The 20,517-nt window shown below is 35.5% G+C and overlaps 2 protein-coding genes across 3 annotated transcripts; both read right to left on the bottom strand.

Annotated features, from left to right (window-relative positions):
• Positions 1-1,123: 1,123 nt before the first annotated feature.
• Positions 1,124-7,723, bottom strand: LOC21390260. Of its 2 annotated transcripts, XM_024164674.1 has the most exons (12): positions 7,357-7,723; positions 6,895-7,019; positions 5,924-6,368; positions 5,731-5,840; positions 5,278-5,453; positions 4,679-5,190; positions 4,117-4,557; positions 3,825-4,010; positions 3,491-3,715; positions 2,498-2,828; positions 2,201-2,399; positions 1,124-1,928 (listed from the first exon to the last, which is right to left on the bottom strand). In XM_024164674.1, exons 1-12 carry the CDS (start codon positions 7,576-7,578, stop codon positions 1,445-1,447), a joined length of 3,456 nt encoding a protein of 1,151 aa, XP_024020442.1. In that variant the 5' UTR covers positions 7,579-7,723; the 3' UTR covers positions 1,124-1,444. The 2 variants fall into 2 exon arrangements, with proteins under 2 accessions (XP_024020442.1, XP_010094973.1); XM_010096671.2 differs by having other exon boundaries at positions 4,679-5,453.
• A 3,109-nt stretch (positions 7,724-10,832) lies between these two features.
• On the bottom strand, positions 10,833-17,821 carry LOC21390259 (probable alkaline/neutral invertase D). Its single transcript, XM_024164682.1, is given in 6 exon segments — positions 10,833-11,459; positions 12,571-13,129; positions 16,123-16,491; positions 16,494-16,571; positions 16,970-17,379; positions 17,798-17,821. Coding segments are annotated over 5 exon segments (1,689 nt in total). The 5' UTR covers positions 17,357-17,379; positions 17,798-17,821; the 3' UTR covers positions 10,833-11,163.
• Positions 17,822-20,517: the final 2,696 nt, after the last annotated feature.

Here is a 20,517-nt window from a genome sequence, read left to right as displayed (position 1 = left end):
AGGGGGTTTCCAGTGGGAGACGGGGAAGAGTTTGCGGTGGAGGATTTGGGCGGCTAGCACCCACCATTTGTGCATTTTTGTAATATAATGGCGCTGGGATCTTCGTCGCACCAGTGTTTTGTAGTTTACATGAGTTGTAACTTGTGTGATGTTTATAACAGAGGTGGTCTCTCAGCTTTTTGATAATTTGTTTCTGTACCATCCGCAAAACTTGCTTTCTTGCGGTATTGTTTTATGACTTTAATTCTATAAGGACCCGTTTAGTTTGTTGATTTGAGTTTTTAATTTGAGTTGAGATGTGATTTTATGTGAGAGTTGTTTACTGTAGTAAAAAAGTTAGATGTGATTGTTTTTAAGAATTTTTTACTGTAGTAAAACTTGAATTCTAAACTCGAATCGGTGAAATGAACGGGACATAAATCTCTTAATCTCGATTGATTGATGTTTTTCATCAAGAGGTGACGTTTAAAGAGTAAGTGGAGAGCTCAATTATTGGTGTGTCTTTGTATCTTGTTGTCATGAAAAATAGACGCATGTTTTTACCCCTTCATTATATTATAGTGATGGAACCGATTTGTTGTTGGGATTTAAGTATCCTTTGTGTAATGAAATCAACATTGATGTTTGTCTCCCTAATTTGGAATAAAATTAACTATTAGAAAAACGATTAAATGGAATAAAAGAAATATTTTTTAAAGATAAAACTTGAAATTCTGGACTACAGGAAGGGGTTAAGTGGTGCACCTCACACCCACTAAAAAATTACATTTATTTCGTCTAAACCCTGTAGACAAATGGACTTATTTACTACTATTTTTAAATTTAAGGACCCAAATCGCTTGAAAAAAAAAATTAATATGAAAAGGAAAAAAATCAGAAATACTACGTCACTCTATTAAAAAAATTACAATTATCATTCAATTAATAAAAAAAATTAAATGTTACAATAACACTTTATTATTTAAAATAATATATTATTTGACATAAATAATATGGCTGCAGAAGATCATGATAAACAATATGCTTTTCTCAAAATAATGTGTACTTTTCTCAAAAATAATTTAAAATTACCACACCACAGTTAGAAAGTACAAATGCCCCAAAAAACGAGTGAAAACCTAAGTTCGGTACCTGAAGAAGTGCGTGCTGCTGCCTGTATTTTCAACTCAAAAGTTTTAATACCAACTACATAGGTAATTTATAAAATGAGTCGAATTTTGATCCAATCTAGAAATGATTACACACAAATTTTACACTTCGACTATGAGCATTGTCAGTATGGTCCGTTCCAACGATCACGCGTACAAGAGACAACTGTTGCCTTCTATATTATATACAAACACATATAACAGGAGATTGCGGATTGCCACAGTAATAGACACCAACGTTTATATACACGACACTCTTTTTTCTGTTTTTTGTGGTCCGCTTACAGATGAACAAATCAGATATTCTTGATCAGTTCCTCGTACCATGGTCTATGAACATTGCACGAGACAACGGCCGCCACAACCAGTACTTCCACGGCCTTTATCAAATCATCCGCAAGAAGCGCTGCACCAATTCGCCGAAGAGATGCCTCGGCTAATTCTTTTCCCTTAACTCCATTTCCATCAAGAACAACCCCTCTTGCAGCTAGATAAACAGCACGGGATACCCGTTTAAAAATGACGTCGTCACTTTGCAGGCTTTTCCCCACCATGTTTGACATCATCTGCTTCCTTGCGTGGAGTTTCTCTAGGTATGGAAGATGATCATCGTCTTCTCGAACCCCGAATATTGTCTCAATAATTTCTGGTAGACCAACGTCTTCAACAGTGTCCAGTAGGTTAGAAAGCTGCTTCGAGCATCTGGATGCTATTTTCTCCATTTCCAGAGGATTGGTTATCAAGTTCTCACTCAGAAGGATTTGACGGAGAACCAATACACTGCAAAAGACACAAACGTACATAATTTAGGATAAGCAAATAAACATGCTTGTGTCTATTGGCAAACAAAGAGAACCTCCAGTAAACCATGCATGGAGCAAACTTTTAATGCTCAAATCCATTAAGTTTTCAACCATCCACTGTAAAGTTGCAAAAGTAAGTCTAGTGACCTGTAAAATGGTATAATGATAAGCACACAACGTTTTCACTAATTTTGTGCAACCAGACAGCGAGTCGGGGAAATCAAGTGGAAAACAAATGTGTAAACTTACCAGGTAGAAATGACTATGATCTTCTGAAGCTGAGATTGAACAGCCCTTAGTCTAGGTAGATTAAGTTCAAGAGTTTCAGGCAGAACTTCCAGGTTCAATCCACCTACTTCACTTACTAGCTTTAACAAACCAAGTCTAACCAATAAATCAATCCTCTCTCCCCTGCATTCTGGTAGTTTTTTCCCTGGTGAAGACGCATCTGACAAAACCAAATTCAAGAAATCAGCATTACTATACCAATACATACATATATTTATATATTTCCTTTTCTCCATGAGATATATTTGAAAAAGTTACCAATTGTGTCAGTTGTAGAGGATGTTTGGGAGCTAATTTTGGTTCCGACTAAAATTCTGCCTCCAGTCCGAAGAGTTGTAGGTGGAAGCCCTGATGAATGCTCATCGCTTGTCACAGAAGATAAAGAATCTACATATTCATGCCACTCCTCCTCTGCCACTGTCTTCACAGATGAAAGCCATCGCCTTGTAATTGGAAGAGAGGTAAAGGCGTGACTAGGAGATCCATGCCTATAGGAAAAAGCTTTTTTCAAGTATTCTAAACCAGCGGTGCTCTTGATGAGTGGTTCTACCATCCTCAAACGTGCTTTGTTGATCTCCCTCTTAAGACCCTGCTTGAATATATGGAGCAAAGTTTATCAAACAGAAATGCAAGAACTGCTTTTACTTTTTCATTAGACTTGTTGAAGGATTCTAGTACTGAAATTAAAGACTTAAAAAGGTATAAACAGGAACAAAAATAAGGAAAGAGAAGATGCAACATGGCAACAAGGAACACTCAAGAGTAGCGAGATCTATGCAGAATCGTTCATCTGACAAAATGAAGATCCAAAGAATATCCCTCTCACTAGTATCCATCTAATGAACTGGTTGGGAGATGTGAAATATACATATATATATATATATAAAATTTTACTTTGAGAATAAAAAAGCTCACATAGTTCTAAATGTAAACCTTAGATTCCAAATTAGATAATCTGCAGCCCATCTACATGCCTCAAGGGAAAGACATAATATTTGCAATAAAGAAAGGTTTAACTAAAGAAGTAAAATAGGAGACACCCCTATAATATTGTTAAACCAATTACTTTTGGCTCGAATCTGTGCATTTGAAACCTCATTATATAGAGCTATATGCTTGATAACAGGAAAGACGGAAGATTCGGATCATTGAATCATAAAAAGCACTTTTTACTGTGCTTTTTTTTTTTTTTTTTTTATCATATCCTTAATCCAGAAGAAGAATCTTAAGACCTTCATACTGAAAACATACCTGAATCTGCTGCAAAACAAAGTGCAGACCCTTGGTTATTGCAAGGGCACGTGAAGTTTTTGATTCTTCAGCTTGAAGAATCTCTCCAAGTTCTTTCAAAAACTTATAGTGAGTAGTCTTCAAATCATCTTCATTAGCTGGTGCAGCAAGTTTCCGCAAAGTTGCTAAAGCAAATTCCAGGATCTTTCCAAAATAATCCATATCTAGATGGCCTGATCTCAGCACCTTTATGAAAATGGAAAAGGAGAATCGTTAGACACATAATATTCAGAACTTTAGTACCAAGCTATAGGAGCAAATGGCCATTAAATGGAATAGTTCGTTGACAAGTTACCTGTGAGAGAATGTCAATGTCAATGCTTTCAGAAATTTCTTGTTTCCAAGATTGAGATATATCACGTAGTTCATCTCTGACTTCTGTAACAAGTTTAAGAATCCAGCTGAAGTCTGAATCATTTTCTTTCATAGAGTCCATGACGCCATCCCAAAAAGCTTTGTCCATTGTCTCTCTCACTTTCTCCTGCACAGCAAAATTGAGCGACTATAAAGATATTTTTATCTGTATATTGCATAGCCTATGCGCTAATTGCTTAACAGTTCGAAATTTGAAGGTAGTTCGTACCAACCTCAAGACTGTTATGGCTTTCGTCTTTGCCATTCAATCTATCAGCAAAACCATGGTGATGCTCATGGACAATATCATTTACAAGAAGTTCATTTTCACCAACTACCAATGCAGCAGGATTCGGATGACCACTTGCATCAGTTTTGAAAGACAAAAATGACCCTACTTCTTCACCATGGTCAGTTTCATCTTTGTCAAATGAAGCACGAATCTTTTGACTAGAACTCTGATAGGTGTTACTCAGTTCACGTGTTCCAGCAGATCCGGAAACTGGGGATGAAGATGAGTTAAGTGCAGCTGGGGATGCCGGCAAACAAGCAGAGTCCTTGGATTCAATATATCTGGAATGCGTCGCAGAGAGAGCAGTTTCCATGCCTTCAAGTCCTGGATTACCACTTAGGTGCTGCAATTTATCCTTTAGTAGTTTCTGATTTTCTGTAACCTGCAATCACCAAGATAAATCCATGATAAAATAGCTCATGAGAGAGTAGGGATTATTAATAGGGGAATATATATATATATATATACACACACCCCAAGAGCGGACAATTGAACTAAAATACCTGCCGTTGGAAAGCCTTCATTGCACGTGTGGGACCATTAACATCTTCTTCTAGAGTAATTCTGTTAGCTTGCATCATAGAAAGTTCCAGTTGGCTTGCTGCTCTCTTCAAATCCTCTAACAACCTAGCATCGCTGTCTTTCCACTCTACAAAACGCAACAGGTAAGAGCACCATGCTTTATCAAAGGCTTCTAGCTGGGATCGGAGAGTAATTTTACTTGGACTTGACGGAGCTGATTCTTGCTGGGAAGAATGAATGGGCCCATGGATTATGATCCTTAGTAACAGCTCAAATTCTTGAACAAAATTAGCTGCAGACTGAGGCAGAGTGTTCTCACACTCTGCTCTCCTATTAAATACTGCATCTGGTTGTCCCAAGATCATATATGCAGAGAGAAAAACTCTTGCTGGATACCTTGACAACACAACTGGACGTCTCGGGGCTTCTTTACCAGAATGATTATCCCCAGATACCTTCTTCTTCGTACTGGTGTTTGAATTTCCCTTTCTAACTGTTGAAGCAACACATCTAAGAAGGTGATCAATATTTTCTAGGCTAGAGAGACTGTCAGTAGCAGCCCGTGAGATCAAATACCGACTTTCTAGACGGGCAACTAAGGCTTTTGTAGTTTGGATAGTTGTAGCTGATGCAATTTGAAGGGCAAGCTGCTCAAATGACATTGATTTCGCAGATTCTTCACTAATTGCCAAGGCTTCAAAAGCTTTTGCCAAGGCAAAAGTAGTTTTCCGAAGATGCACAAACCACCTCCAGCATCTGATAGCCCAAAGAGAAAGAAGTACAAACACACACAAAAGAACAAAAAATATTCAAAGCAAAAAAAAATAAAAATAAAATAAAGTCAGAGAAAAAAAAAGAACAAAAAATATTATAACCATTCAGACATGGCTACAGATGGCAATTCTAAGCCAATCACAATGGAAGACCACTTTACTTCCATCTAGATCATATTTCTGTTGCTGCTACGAAAAATTTACCATTGCCTGCAATCTTAGTAGTACAATGCTAAAAAAGGTGAAAATCACATACGCACCTCGCTATCTTAGAAAGAGCCTCCTGCTCTTGAACCATTTTTGAGATGGTCTGAACTGAATGATGCGAACTTCTCTGCAGCTTCAAATATTCTTTCCTTTGTTTATTAGCCTGCTTGATATTCAAAATAAAGATATAAGAACAAAAGAACAAATTCTATATGAAACATTAGTTTACACCAAAAACAAACATACCCTCAGGAGCCTGTCTTCCAATTTATCTTTCATTTTTATTCTCTCAATCTCCTGTTGACTATGGGCAGACTTTACTGCCCGTCGTACTTGTTGTATTCTAGCACATGCCCTAGCCTTCTCTTCCTCCAACAACTTTGATCTTTTTCTCTCAGCAGCAACACGTTTTTGACAGATAGCAGCGTGAATACAATCTTTATATTTTCTCTCCTTAATCCTTCTTTGCATTAATGACTGGATTGCTCTGTCTCTTCTTGCTGCTCTCCATTGTGAGCAAGCTTTAAGGAGACGCATCCTATTTTCCTCCGCTTGCTTAGCCCGTAACTGGACTTTTGCACCAAGCTCATCTTTTTCCTTCTCAAATCGTGTCTCTACCCCAGCTTTTGCGGCTTGTCGCAGCTCGTCCAACCTGGCCAGTCGTGTCTGCGCCTTTTCTAGAATGCTTAACCTGTTGGTACCATTTAGAAAGAAAAAAAAATGAGTAAACATTACAAGGAACTCACTCTATTTGTTCAATCACAGTCATTTAGCATAACTCTAGTCTTAGAAGCTGCTAGCTCTATAATATGAACACTGAAGAAGGTTAATCTGATTAGGAAGTTTTGTTATTAAGTGAGAACGGAGAAGTCTTGTACATAGTTGTATGAAGAAAAAGTTATTAAGCTTTTCTCATTCAAGAACTAAGCTTTATATCGCCATAATTCCAGAGTATAGTTCATCTCTATTCTCTACAGACTCAAGAATCAAGCTTTTCTCATTCAAGAACTAAGCTTGATTTGTGTTTAAAGTTAAACAAAAATGTCCTTAATTCCCATTTCATGTTTCAGTAGAGATCATTCACATAGGATTTTTGAATTTTAACGTATAAGAAACATGAAAATTGCAATATTCATAAAGAATTCAAGTGAAGATCAATGCATATCAAAGAACGCAACGTAGAGACTTCCATCTATTCAAATTACTCTAAATCTTACCTTTTCTGTTCAGCAGCACTAAGTTTTGCTTCAAGCCGCTTACCAAGATCTTCCTCCTGCGACGGGTGCCATGACGGACCTTTTGCCTTTGCTCGCGCCTTACTAGACCACAGCTCGTAGAATTGCTGCAGAAATCACAATCAAATTCAACTATCATCCGCTAAAATTCCCTAACACAAACACACAAAGGAGGAAAAAAAAACCAAATTTGAAATTGAACAACAAAGCACTACTATGATCCAATTACGTTGAACTGAATTCCATTGCACAAAACAACTCAAAAAATAAAATAAGAAAACAAACAATAATTATAATGAAACACCAATAATGAATTGAACGACGCATGCACAACTTTCTTATGAACAATTCTCTCACCGAGCACCGGAAAAAGAAAAAGAAAACAATTCAGACACACACACACACACATTGAAATTAGAGGAAAAGGAAAAAAGAGAAAGCAACCTGTCGGCGAAGACGAGCTTGGGAGAGCTTGGATTCGATGTCTTCGGCAGTAATTGGTGCTTTGGAGACAAGAAGACGGCGTCTGAGCCTCCAAGGAAGCTTTACAGGAGAAGAAGGAGACGACGCCGTTTCGATTCCGCCGCCATCTTCCGCCGGAAAATTCAATGCGATTTCCTTCTCCGATTCCATTTCCCTAACCTCCGCTCTCTCAGAAGCCGCCATTTCTTCGAATCAAATCAATGGATCTCCGAATCTCGATTATGCTAGTTGTTAGTATTCTTTCAAATTTTATTTTGTTTGTTTTTCTTATGTTATTGTAAACGTGAGATTTATGAATTGAGCAACGAACGAGAGAGAACGAGAAAAATCTTCACACATTTTCCCCCGTCGGATGTTTTGAGATGCATACAATACAGATTCTAGAATGTTCTTCCAGTTCCGGTTTTTGTCATTATTACGTTATTATTTATATAAATAGAATATAGAATAACGGTCAGTGGCTTCGGTTAGATTATGGGTGTGCATGCCTCTTAATTTTAGACAAAATTTGAAAACGTTTTTACAATATCTCAAGTTAAAATGTCTGATTAACTCCACGAAAAAAAGGAAAAAAAAACAATTGTCTTATAGAGAGAGAGAGAGAAAGTGGTGCACATCTGACCGGAGTTCCGGGCCGCCTTCGGGTGCGTTGTTGGACTCCCGGCCACCAATTTTAGAGTCCGTTTGGTTCTTAGATTAGAATCATGAGATTAAAACTATTTTTGATTTACGTGTATTTTTTATGAGAAAAAATACTGTAGCGAACTATGAACTATGATTCGAATCAAAGAACAAATCATTCAACCAAACGGGCTCTTAGGTATCCGACTCACTTTTTTGTGGGGTTTTTAGTGTTGGTGGCAGTGTGGTTCAACTACCTCCCGAGTCTGTTGTTCCGCCACATTTGAGTGATGGCGAGTATGTCCTTCCATTAAATTTATTTTTATGTGGAGTTAGTGGTGGCAACTTCACTACATGTTATGTGTTCTCAATCGATTAGATGTCTCTATTAATTGTAGAGATCTTGTTAAAACGAGCCTTACATGTGCTTTATTATCAGTGTACTGAGAAATTTTCCCGTCGTCAGGTCTCAGTACAAGTCTTTCTTCTCCGGCTTCACTAGAGTTTACTGATGGAGCAGATTGAAGTTGAGAGTAGTATCTCATGTAATTAGAGTTCATTTGTATTGATGTATTCAATTTAATGAAATACTTTTTCCGTTTAAAAAAAAAAACAATGTCTTATTTAATCACCTGAAATTTTTGTCCTATGCTTCTATTATTTAAAAAAAAGGAAGGAAAAAAAAAAGATTTCTGTAAGATAAAGAGCAATTCCGTTCTTAGAACACATGTAAATTAAGTTAAAAACATCCCAAATTTTACTTATTTTCTTATAATGGCACGTAAAGTTTAATATGTTCTAAACTTGCGTTAATTGAGCGTAAGTAAAACTTTAAAGACTAATATGTAAAAATTAAAAAACATTACAATACTTAAAATTTAAGAACTAACAGTATCGATAACTCAAAAATAAAATATCATTAAAACATAGTATAATTTGACCTCAATGGCAGGGGAGTTTAAGCAATGTTGCAATATTCACTTTATATCCCAATTACACACTGTGTTTGTGTGTAGAAATGCTCAAACAATAAACAACAATATACTTCATTTAATTGGACTGAAGAATTGAATAAGTCTCAAAGTCTAATTTTTATTATTTCTCAAGTCAGATATAAAGTGTACAAATGCTCATTATTAACCGTCTAATGTTATGTTGCAATTTCTACCTTGTTCTTTATTTCTCGTTCTGTTCTTGATGTCTAGGACTCGTTTTGCCTTCATTCTGTCTTGAACGCATTTTATTTATTATGAGGTAGCGCTATCATTTCATATTCTTTAAAGGAAAATAGTAGAAAATAGGTCAATATGAAAAACTTAAGAAAATATATATACCAATTTTTAGTTATAAAAATTAATAGGCCATAACTTATTAAGTTATGGTTCATAACCAGATAAGTTATGGACAAACTTGTCAAGTTATGGTTCATAACAAGACAAGTTATGGACAAAACCCGTGAATTATGAACAATAACTTGTCAAGTTATGGTTCATAACCAGACAAATTATGGACGAAAACAGTAATTTAGCCTATTAATTAACTTATGTAAACTATTGACTTATTAATTTTAATTCATCTCAAGTCTTGACTTATTTTTCTCTTTCTCCTTTCTTTAAAACGCTACCGTTTTATTTCTCATTAAAACTTGTCCCCACACACTACCGTGCAAAAGTATGACAAAACAACCCGAAAATATTATGGTGGTGTGTAAGATATATATACTGAGACCGGTGATGGGCATTAGAGGATATGATATCCATAAAAGATATTCCGTTAACTCATTATAGCTATAATTTTGCCAAGTTATAATGTTTGAAATTTCTATGCTATGGAAAAACATATAAAATCTAAAGAAAAAAAGAAAGGAATGCTAATTGTGAGTAAACTAATTGATAAAGAAAATGAAGGTTTATTCGCATTCAAATGTGGCAGTCACGAACACATTTTATGGTAACATCCTTCATTTTTTGAGTTATGAGCCACTTGCGTGCTTGTTTCCGTCATTTAAAGTAATATAAGAGACAAATTTATTAACGTAATAAAGATCGGGGGGTGGGGACGGATAATACGAATAAAAATTTAGGAGTACACTTTTAGAAGAATCATAATTTGAGAGGAATTTTCGTAATTAATCCCTATGTTTATTTTTATTATTATTTTTATTATTATTATTATTATTATTATTATTATTATTATGATTTAGTTAAGCTTCCACTACATCATTCAAGCTACCAACAAAACCTTGAGCAAGCTAGAGTAACTAAGGACACTTCTTAGCAAAAAGTTAAAAAGTAACTAAAAGGACACTTAATTCCTATTAAAATGGAAAGAAAATATGTATAAGATGGAAAATTAAGATGATAGGAAGGGTGTTAGTTTTCCCTTGAGTAGTTTAGCAGATAAGAAAGAAAAAAAAAAGAGAGATTTTACAGTTACTATTTTATCTGTCTACATATATTATGTTATTTTGCAAATAAGGACAAAAAAGTAATTCTCGTTATCATTATGTTTCAAGCTTTTCACTCAAAAATCCATCCAACACTACAATGAGTAAAATGATGAGACCCACCACAACTTTTATCCACTACATTTTCTCTTTCCTCCTCTTTTCCTTCTTATCAAACAAGGTACACTATCATTCTCATCCAAGTACACTTCCCTCGGTTTTTTCTTTTTCACTTTTCTCTTCTACCAAACAATAGCATTAGTTATCGTTTTGTCAAATGTACTTTGGTTATTAAAGAGCGCATACAAATTTACAAGGGACAAATTACTTGCATAGATCCATAATAAAGAAAAAAAAAAGGCAGCAAAAATTTAACTCAAAAGTCTATCCAATAAAATCAGTCTATTTTGCATCAAAGTAAGAATAAGGAGCAAATAACAAAAGTTATTGATCAGCAATGCCATTTGCATATTGCTGTCACAGTCTTGAGACGGAAATAATCAAAGCGTGTCTCAAACATATCTTTTATTTGAAGAGAAAAAAGTAGTCTCCGCATGGCAGGTACTATTGTACACAATACCAAACCTTAAAAGTGCAAGGACAAACCACAAAAAGAATAGTACTCTTGTATTGAAAAGATTGCTCACCCTTTGGTTTTCTCAAATTCTTCTTCACTATTTTAACGTACTTGATCGACTTTATCAGCAAGTCCAAGACGCTGATCTCTTAATAAGTGGCTTCATCTGTTTGTCCTCTTCATGGGAGATCATCCCCAAATGCGAAGGATCCTCTAGCATCATCTTTGCCACCAAATACCCTGCAATTGACCATGTTTGTTGTTTCCTTGCCTGCTTACCCACATATCTACCAAGTTTTCCGTCATAATATTCTGGCCAGCTGTCCTTCTGCAATCGACTCTCGGCAAGCTCGATAGCTCTTCTTGCAATTTGTGGCCGCCCCGTTTTAATGCAAGCGGCCGTTAGAAGCCACAAAAGCACTGCAATCGAAATGAGAAGAGAAATATTGCAAAAGGGTCATGATTCTTTACTAAAATCATACACAGATTTTATTGACATTTTAAGTGATAGTTACTGATGCTTCTGGATTCTACAATTCTAAATTCTAGTAACACAGAGAAACAAAGGATGAAAGGGAACTTAGAATTCAATGTAATACAAACAGTAAAAAGGATAAAGAAAAAACAAGTGCAATAAGAAAAGAGGAATACAAGGTCAAGTTGTTTGGGAGGAAGAATCCCACTATCTAGAAAGGGGAGTAAATTGTCTTTTGCAGTACAATTTGGACAACTACAGAAAATATAACCAATATTATGCTAGATGAATATTGAAATGATACTTAAAAATGTATAACAGCAGGCATATATGCAACCAAATACAAACTCAAGCCAAACTTGCCAAGTCCGTCAGGGTTCTCGTACAAAACTATCCCCTGAGAGTCCACCAGTCAATAGGACTTCCCAAGGGCAATTTCTTAAACCCTTAGCCCAAAACATGAACAAATATATGGGCAAAACTTTTATCGGACAACCCATGTGATAATGCAATTATTACCTGATTGGAAAGATTTTCTTTTCTTTTTCTTCTTCTTCTTCTTCTTTTTTTTTTTTAAATAATAAGAATCAACCTTTCATTGATGAAAGTCGATTACAAAGAAAAGTGAGGACAAGAAGTCCACACAAACGTAAAGAAAAGGAGAGCACGTGCAATAATGCAAGAATGAAGTCCTTGAAAAGACAACTATGATTCAGGATTTTGTAGCAGAGAATAAACGTTTAGCTGACGTGTCATATTTTGAAAAACGCTTTGTTTCTATCTAGTACACTTGCATTGTTACCGAAATCCTAATTGAAAGGTTTAATAATCTGAAAGATAAAATGTTCTCTAACAAATAAGAACTTGCAAACCAGTTACTATGAGTTTGTCTGTCAACTTAATGTCAATTCACATTAAAAAAAAAAAAATCAGTGTTATCTATAGTCTCAGCCGCACACCGATGAATAAACTTCCCTTCTTGTTTAACAATTATGAACTTCATCCTGTTATTATCAAAAGAAATCATATGGAAAAGTGATGGAAGAAAGAGGATACCTGGCCAAGATCCTCCATTGTGGTAGCTCCATCTGGTATTCTTTGGATCACAACCAGTTACAATCCGCCATTCATGACTTTCAATCGCAGGATAAGATATTTTCAAAGGCATCTCCCCAACCAACTCTTCCCAACGTTCTTCAATGAGATCCATGATAGCCATTGATTGCTCTGGAGTAGCAAGGGAAGACAGAATTGCAACACAGTTACCCAAACAGAACCATCGAAAATCCATCCTTGCCGGACTGACATTGCCAATAAAGTATCCACCACGTGTTGGCATAAAGTCAAATACCCAATATGGGATCGAGTCAGGAATCACATTAAACTTATTTACTGCTGTGTGAGAATACTCCTCGGTCTTGTAACGATATATGTCATTTAATTGTTGGAAGTCGAGCCAGAAGTAACTTCGCATGTGATAACTTAAAGCATGCAAACGCTTGACAATTCGCTCTATACATTCTTTTCCTTCTGTGTCATGCTTTAGCAATTGCAAAGCACATCTCAATGCCATAAAGAAAAGAGCTTGAATTTCAATAGGATAACCATAAATACCCTGAAAACCAAAGTCATTCAATTATTAAAAATTTGAATAATTGATACTCATGAAATACAAGAGAAAGATAGAAAGATATTACCCCATTAATAAGTAGATATACAATTTAATGTTGTCAGTAATGCATAACAACACTTATCATCCTTTTTGTACTCTTTTCTCTGTTTCCTTAAAAACAATTGGTCAAATATGCAAAACAAGCGACTCCAGAGCATATACTGGTTACTCGTTAAACAGAACTTTGCTCACAAATCAGTTTTATGTTTTGAGATATGCTATTTGCTATGTCAATATAAAGGAAGCAGAAAGAAAATAAAATAGAACTAACATAGATGACAAATTTTCACTAAAAATAGATGACAGAATAAGAGCTGGTTTTGTGGATAAAGTGAGCTTTATCTAGCCCTAGGGAATCATCAAAACAAAACATTAATCCCAAACCAATCCTAAAATCTACAACCTTTTCAAAACTCTTCCAACAGAGAGCAAACGTTCCCCCTGGCCATCCCACATCCTTTAGGCAATCACTGAAAATATTTTCTCCACTCAATAGGAGATAAACAGACAATTAATCTACTTCCCAGAAGATTCAAGCCATGGTATCTGCTAATAAAGCTTAGGACAATGTTTGAGGGATTCTATCCTGTCAAGCATACAGTAAAGTCCCACATGTGACAAAATTTGATTGTCACAAAAAGGAGATATATTCACAGAACCATCTAAAAAGGTTTAACAGTTAAAACTATTTCTAAAAGAATGAATCCAAGTCAGTGGTATTCTACTCAAAAGTTTCTTTGAAACGGCAAACAATGTATTTAGTTTTCGAGAAAGAAAATCTTGGTAGTCATTGATCAGAGACAAACACACGGACTAGGGACTTATATATAAAAAACATGTCATCCAAAGAGCACCAAACAAGAAAACTTTCGCAAACAAGCAACGAAGATTTGTAGGATAAAACTTATATTTGAAACCCATTAACTTGCCAAGAAAGTTTACAGAAGCATCCTTGTCACTTAAGCACAATCACTATCAGGATCCAAGGAAAGGATTATTGAGGAGAAAATGAAAGCAGATAACTTGGTGAAACACTAAATATAAAATCCATAAGTCAATGCAGCTTCATCTTTTAGGCCTCACTTCTCAGCTATTAGTGAACTATCATTTCCTTAGCGAGTCACAATTGAAGTTCAGAGTGAAATTCTTCTGCATATAGTACAAATTTCTGCCTTGTCAATCTTGTTGACCTTCCAACACGAAGAATGGCCTCAAGAACGTAAAAATGGAAAGAGAGATTTGTGAGTGAAAGCAAAAAATATGTTGTGCTCTAAGATAATCAATGTAAAAAGCTAAATCAAGTTCTACGTTTTTACCAAGCATGCTGGAGTGTTTGTTTTTAATAAACAAGGACTATAATAAGAAATAAAAACAAACCAAGCCAAAAATGAAAAACTTCCATAGACAACATTGGGTTATCCATTGATATTGTAAGCAAAGACGGAATTGCACAATACGAAAATCCAGTCAGACAAAGACAGAATTGCACAATAATAAAATCCAGTCAGACGCACTTATCAGTCTTTGATTTATGACAACCACGTACAAGCGAGTGCTTGACACCACTACATTTGGACTATCAATTTAAAATTGAGTGTATATTGCTAATCAGAAGGATTTGTAGCTGCTTCATGACCTATAATTGAAATAAAACAAAACCAGAGGCTCCAGAAATGGTTTTCAACACAACGCCTAAATCATTTTAGGACAGAGTAAGAAGTTGACTTCTCAGAATTAGATGGAGGGAAAAGCTAAATGGTTTGTGAAGTAAGTTGATTCTTTAGAATGAGATTTGTAGCGGCTAATATATGAACCTGCCTAGTTATAGATGAAATTGGACTTAGGTGTTGATACAGTTAAAATAAAATGTTCCTACAAATCTCAAAATACTCTCCTAGGAAGCTCACTTAGATATTGAAAAGAACCTCACATGAAGATTAAGAAAAACCTCTAGGAATCTCATCAAGACAACCTTACCCTATAGGAACATCGCATACAAAATTCATTACCTACTATCTATAATGAATGAGAAGATAAAAAAGTTCTTTTAAAGAAAGTTATTCATTGATCTCTTGCAAAGACTGGCTGTTTATAGTGCTAAAGCCTAGTATGAAAATTTGGTAATAAAGAAGTCTCATTTCAAATATAATTCCTCTTTAGCTAGAATTAAATTCCATTAGTATGACAAAAGGATAAAATTCAAACTCAAACGTTAATAAGAATAACCAGCTACCAAAGTCATTTAGGAGTGGGAGGGGGTGGAAAAAAGAAAAACATAGGGTTCCTGGAGATATGCATTTAGCCTTTTATGAGGCTTGACAGTCTTCCAATTTCTGTAACAACTGAAAGCAAAGAAAAATAAAAATTGCCCTTCTTTTTGCAGCATCCTAAAACATTTATAAAAAATCATTACGTTCTATGTGAAATGAATCTTAAAAAACAAAAACAAAAAAAGCAACAGTAAGGGGAAATATAAATCTTGCCACCTAATTTGTTAGATTAAGAAACTAAATAATTTTAAACCTAAACATTCTCCTCCAAATTTCCACATTGATGAATTCTAGACGTGTTCAAACAAGTCTCCTGAAAGCCAAGCATCAATCAGGTGTTCACAGAGCACTTATTAGAAATATAAATGACATCATATGCAAAAACTAATGCTCCATGCCAATGAAAGATTATCTATTTCTGTTTTGACTTTAGAAGAAATTTCATACTGCAACGAATAAAAGAATGTTAACAAGGAAGCCCTATCAGCTCGGAGCTACTCAAGTTATCCTCAGTTGCACCAATAACTGGCTGCTGAGAGTCTGAGACATCAAATATCTATGCCTGAGTCTGAGTAGGGAGCTTGCCAGACCAAGTAACACACTACAAAGATTATGATATGCATATAAAGAAAGATCACAAAGAATGATAAGTTCAAGAAATCTTACCATTCTTCGATCAATCATCGAGCATCCATCGGCACAAAGCAAAGTTGGGAATGTATCAAATCCCTCTGACAGACAGAGAGTCAATATAAGCCTCATTCCCTTTTGACACTCGGGTGTTTCTGCCAGGGATAAATCCCCAGTTGACTTCGTATATGCACGCAGCAAAATAATCCACCAGAAACCAGAGTCAACAGGAGCAACTCTTCCAATTGCACTCTCACCAAAATCTGCAACAACGGTATCTGTTTTCCGGATAGGATCATGAAGAACTTTAAAGCTAGCCGGCATTACACCTTCCCCAAGCTTGAACCGATCTACTCTCTTCTCCCACCCTTGAAGCAGCAGCGTCTTCAGCCGGAAGTTCTTCACTACAGGAAGTTCTTCACTATCTCTGGTTCACCATTCATTAGAAAAGCCAGAGCACTCGGTACGAAATCCCGTACAAAAACCTAAAAAAAAAAAAAGAACAAACAATTATGTCCAAGATATCAGTCCTTTCATCAGGTAACCCACCATACAATGTTATGTGAAACATGCATCCATGTAACTTGGATTAAATGCAAAAATCAATACCCATATAAATCTAAACGAATATCATGGGATCTTAGAGGATGCCACCAGTTTATCCCCAAATAAAAGATGGGTTATACTTGCTCTATTAAGATCTTCAACCTAATGAACAATAAAACTTAATCCGTAAATACCAACAAAACTGCTAATAGAAAGAACTTCTGGGCTCCTAAATTAAATAGCAAATACCCATGACCCCATTTGCTCAAACTCTTTCTTTGTCCACAAAATCTCCACAAAATTTAAAAATAAAAAACATAAGGGCCCAAAGCTTCACCTGATCATAGTTCAAGACGTCCTCGGAGGCATGGTCGCCGGCACCAATGGTGCCAACCGGCTGGCCCCGGAAGTAAACCATAGAGCGGCGGAGGGCCTCCCAGGCCTCGCCGACCATCGGGTGGGGCTCGAAGGAGTGGCGGGCGGACGACGCCGGCGTGTTGAACCCGGAGCGGCCCCCGGGCGAGTAGGCGCTGTCCAAGCCATCAAGGGTGACCCTGCCCAGCCCAGTGGAGAGCTCGCTGAGCGACCTCTCGTCAAAAGACCTCTTCCTCTCAATGTTGAGCCTTGGCTTGTCCAGAAGCCGAGACAGATCGTAGTCGTCATTGTCGGAGATTGAGCAATGCGAGCCCACGTTGCGTAGCCCGGTCTCTTTGGTCCCTTCCATTTCTCCTCCTTCAACCCAGAAATCTGTCAAAGTTTCACAACCAAAAAAGAAAAAAAATAAAGCACAAGTTTGGTATATAAATTAACTAAAAGCTAAACTACAACAACAATCACCTACTCTGAAAAATTATAAAATAAAGAAAAAAAAAATTTTTACTGGAATTAAAAAATATTTTAAGCAAAATTTAACGTCTATAAAAGGAGATTTTGAGTAATATTAAAAAGTCAACTAGCGGATAAGAACAAACAGACAGAAGGGTTAAAAACTGAAGATGAAAACTCTAATTAATGAATTAGCTTATTGATTTGGTAACTTTCTAACAAAATCTCGAAACCACATTTACTCGGACAAAAAAAAAAGGAAGAAAATCTACGCAAGAGTAGAGAAAAAAAAATGTGAGTACACAAAAGTAGATCAAGATTGGGGAAAATCAGCCATTACGAAGAGTATTCGAGAACAGAAATCGAAGGGAAAACTCGTGAATCTATGAACCAAACAAAGCAGATCTGTGCGTTTTTCAGAATGATGAAACGATTACGCGAGGAAAAACTGGAAAATAAGCGTCGGAGAGCTGAAGAGGTTTGACCTCACGGATAGCAGAAATGGAGAAGAGGAAGTAGTAGGGGGAGGAGATTTTGCCGGCGAGATGATCGGACGGTGGTCGGCGACTTCGCCGGAGAGATGTCGGCGTTCGGACAAGTATATATGATGGAGAGAGGAGAAAAAAAGATCCATTTCCACAAGAGTCTCTATTTATAGAGAGAGAGGTCGAGAGAGAGAGAGGATAGGAAACACGAACTGAATGACGGAACCAACTGGGAGGGGTTTTTTTTTTTTTTTTTTTTTACCGGAGATAGCCGGTCATACCAGCACGATCAAGTAGCCGCCGTGGACAAAACGACACAGTTCTGACCCTTCTCGTATATAAAAATTGAAAAAAAAAATTTACTGGTGCTGCCGTCTGCCAATTGCCCAGGCCAGCTTTTTTCTTTCCGTGTTTCGATATGCTGTTATCGATGTTTTAAAATATAATAATAATTGATAAGCGCCTGTTAAGGTGAGTCTAATGCTGATAAATAAATCTATGAAAAAAAATTGATAAACTTGCATTTAAGTGCGTGTTAAGTGCCTTGTGAACATAAAAATAACCAAAATTAAAATCACACATATCTTCAAATCACATCAAAATCATAACATATTAAGGCCTCGTTCATTTCACCAATCGAGTTTTCAGTTTTAAATTTTTACAGTAAAAAATTTTTAAAAAATATCACATCTAACTTTTTCTGCTACAGTGAAAAGTTCTCACAAAATGTCACGTCTCGACTCGAATCCGCGAAGTGAACTAGGCCTAAGACTCCATTTGTTTTATTAATTTAAATTTAGAATTCGAGTTTTATTACAGTAGAAAATTCTCAAAAACAGTCATATTTAATTTTTTTACTACAATAAAATATTCTCACATATAAACTCGAATCAGCAAGCTAAACAAGTCCTAAAATAATACGAAATTGATGCTAAGAATATTCTTCATACCTCACCGAAAAAATTCTTCTGACGACGTATACTGAAGGGAGAAAAAAATGCCTTTCGTATCGATCATGGTATTTCCACAGCTCTTGATTCTTGTAAAAGTACGCAGTATTAGGTGATTTTGGACTTGCATATTTATATTTACAGACAAATTATTAAAAACAGTAAACTACAGTCAAATCAACCAAGTTAATCAACATCAAAACAAATGGGTAACTGCCTAATTTGAATACCCTAGTTAAATCATAGTTGAAAAAATTTATTAAACCCCCCAAAATAGTGGCATGAAGTCCACTTGACTTGGAACGCACGTTAATGAATTTGTTTCTGCATTTGCAGCCCCAAACCAAAGTGTTGGCACGCGTGAATTATGAATAAAATAATAACAAATAAGGTAATAAGATTCCGTTTATTTTACCTATTTGAGTCTAGAATTTGAGTTTTGTTACACTACAAAATTTTAAAAAACAGTCACATTTAACTTTTTTGTTACAATAAAAAGCTCTCACATAAAGTCACATCTCAACTCAAATTAAAAACTCAAATTAACGAACTAAACAGACTTTAAATTTTTGTAGAATCTAGTTGTTTCATGAAAAACTCATAATTTTAATTTTATTATAATATTTCTTTCTACAAAAAAAAATTTAATAAAAAAATTTTCATCAATAAATCCTCTTTACAAAATTTAAAATACGTTTAGTAAGAAAATTCATATCATAATTTAAATCATGATTCATTATTTATTAAAGTATTTTTTCTCATAAAATATACATGTAAATAAAAAATGATTCTAATTTATAAACTAAACGTCTCCTTAAATTCAAATTTAAAATTTTTAACTTAAACACGTGAATCAAAAGTCAATCGTTATTCAACGTTACTTGAGTTGATGAATTTTTGTGGGGTTAGGTGAGGCAAAGGCGTGATAGTAATGGGACTTGTTAAATGCGGAATTACGTGTTTGCCTCCAGCTTTGACTTTGAATGCCGGATGTTAAGGTGTTCGTAGTGTCACCAATCCTTGCTGAATGTGCACCGGCTTGGCCATGAGTTGGAATTCTAATCCATTCCGCACTTTCGCTGTTCCCCCTAAGAACACGTTTCATTTTTTTTTTCTATTATTATTATCCAAAACACGATTTTCCTCATTTAAAAAACAAAAATGAGAAGAATAAGATAAAAATATAAAAAGAGAACATGTTTCATGCTTTTATTTCTATTTTTCTTCTTTCCATTTTTTTTAGGGAAATAACTGAATTTCATTAATGGGGAAGATTGGTTAATACAAGGTGAAGAGATTAAGGTGGGAATAACATCAACGGAAATAGTAGGAAATAGGCCGGTATGAAAAGTTTAAGAAAGTATATAGGCTAATTTTTAGTTATAGAAATTAATAGGTCATAATTTGTCAAGTTATGGTTCATAACCAGATAAGTTATAGACAAACTTGTCAAGTTATGGTTCATAACCAGATAAGTTATGGATAATAACTTGTCAAGTTATGGTTCATAACCAGATAAGTTATGGACGAAAACAGTAATTTGGCATATTTATTAACTTATGTAAACTATTGACCTATTAATTTTAATTCATCTCAAGTCTTGACCTATTTTTCTCTTTCTCCCT

Source organism: Morus notabilis, unplaced genomic scaffold (assembly GCF_000414095.1).
Source record: "Morus notabilis unplaced genomic scaffold, ASM41409v2 Scaffold411, whole genome shotgun sequence".
In the NCBI taxonomy this organism is placed as follows: Eukaryota; Viridiplantae; Streptophyta; class Magnoliopsida; order Rosales; family Moraceae; genus Morus; species Morus notabilis.
This window is presented reverse-complemented; position numbering and strand designations above follow the sequence as displayed.

What these genes read in the sequence shown, in the direction of transcription:
- LOC21390260 (XM_010096671.2), bottom strand. Translation starts at nt 7,578, where the DNA reads ATGGCGGCTTCTGAGAGAGCGGAGGTTAGGGAAATGGAATCGGAGAAG. An exon ending in AAGCTCGTCTTCGCCGACAG is followed by an intron (nt 7,020 to 7,356) that starts GTTGCTTTCTCT and finishes TGATTTCTGCAG; the next exon opens with CAATTCTACGAGCTGTGGTC. An exon ending in CTCTACAACTGACACAATTG is followed by an intron (nt 2,400 to 2,497) that starts GTAACTTTTTCA and finishes TGGTTTTGTCAG; the next exon opens with ATGCGTCTTCACCAGGGAAA.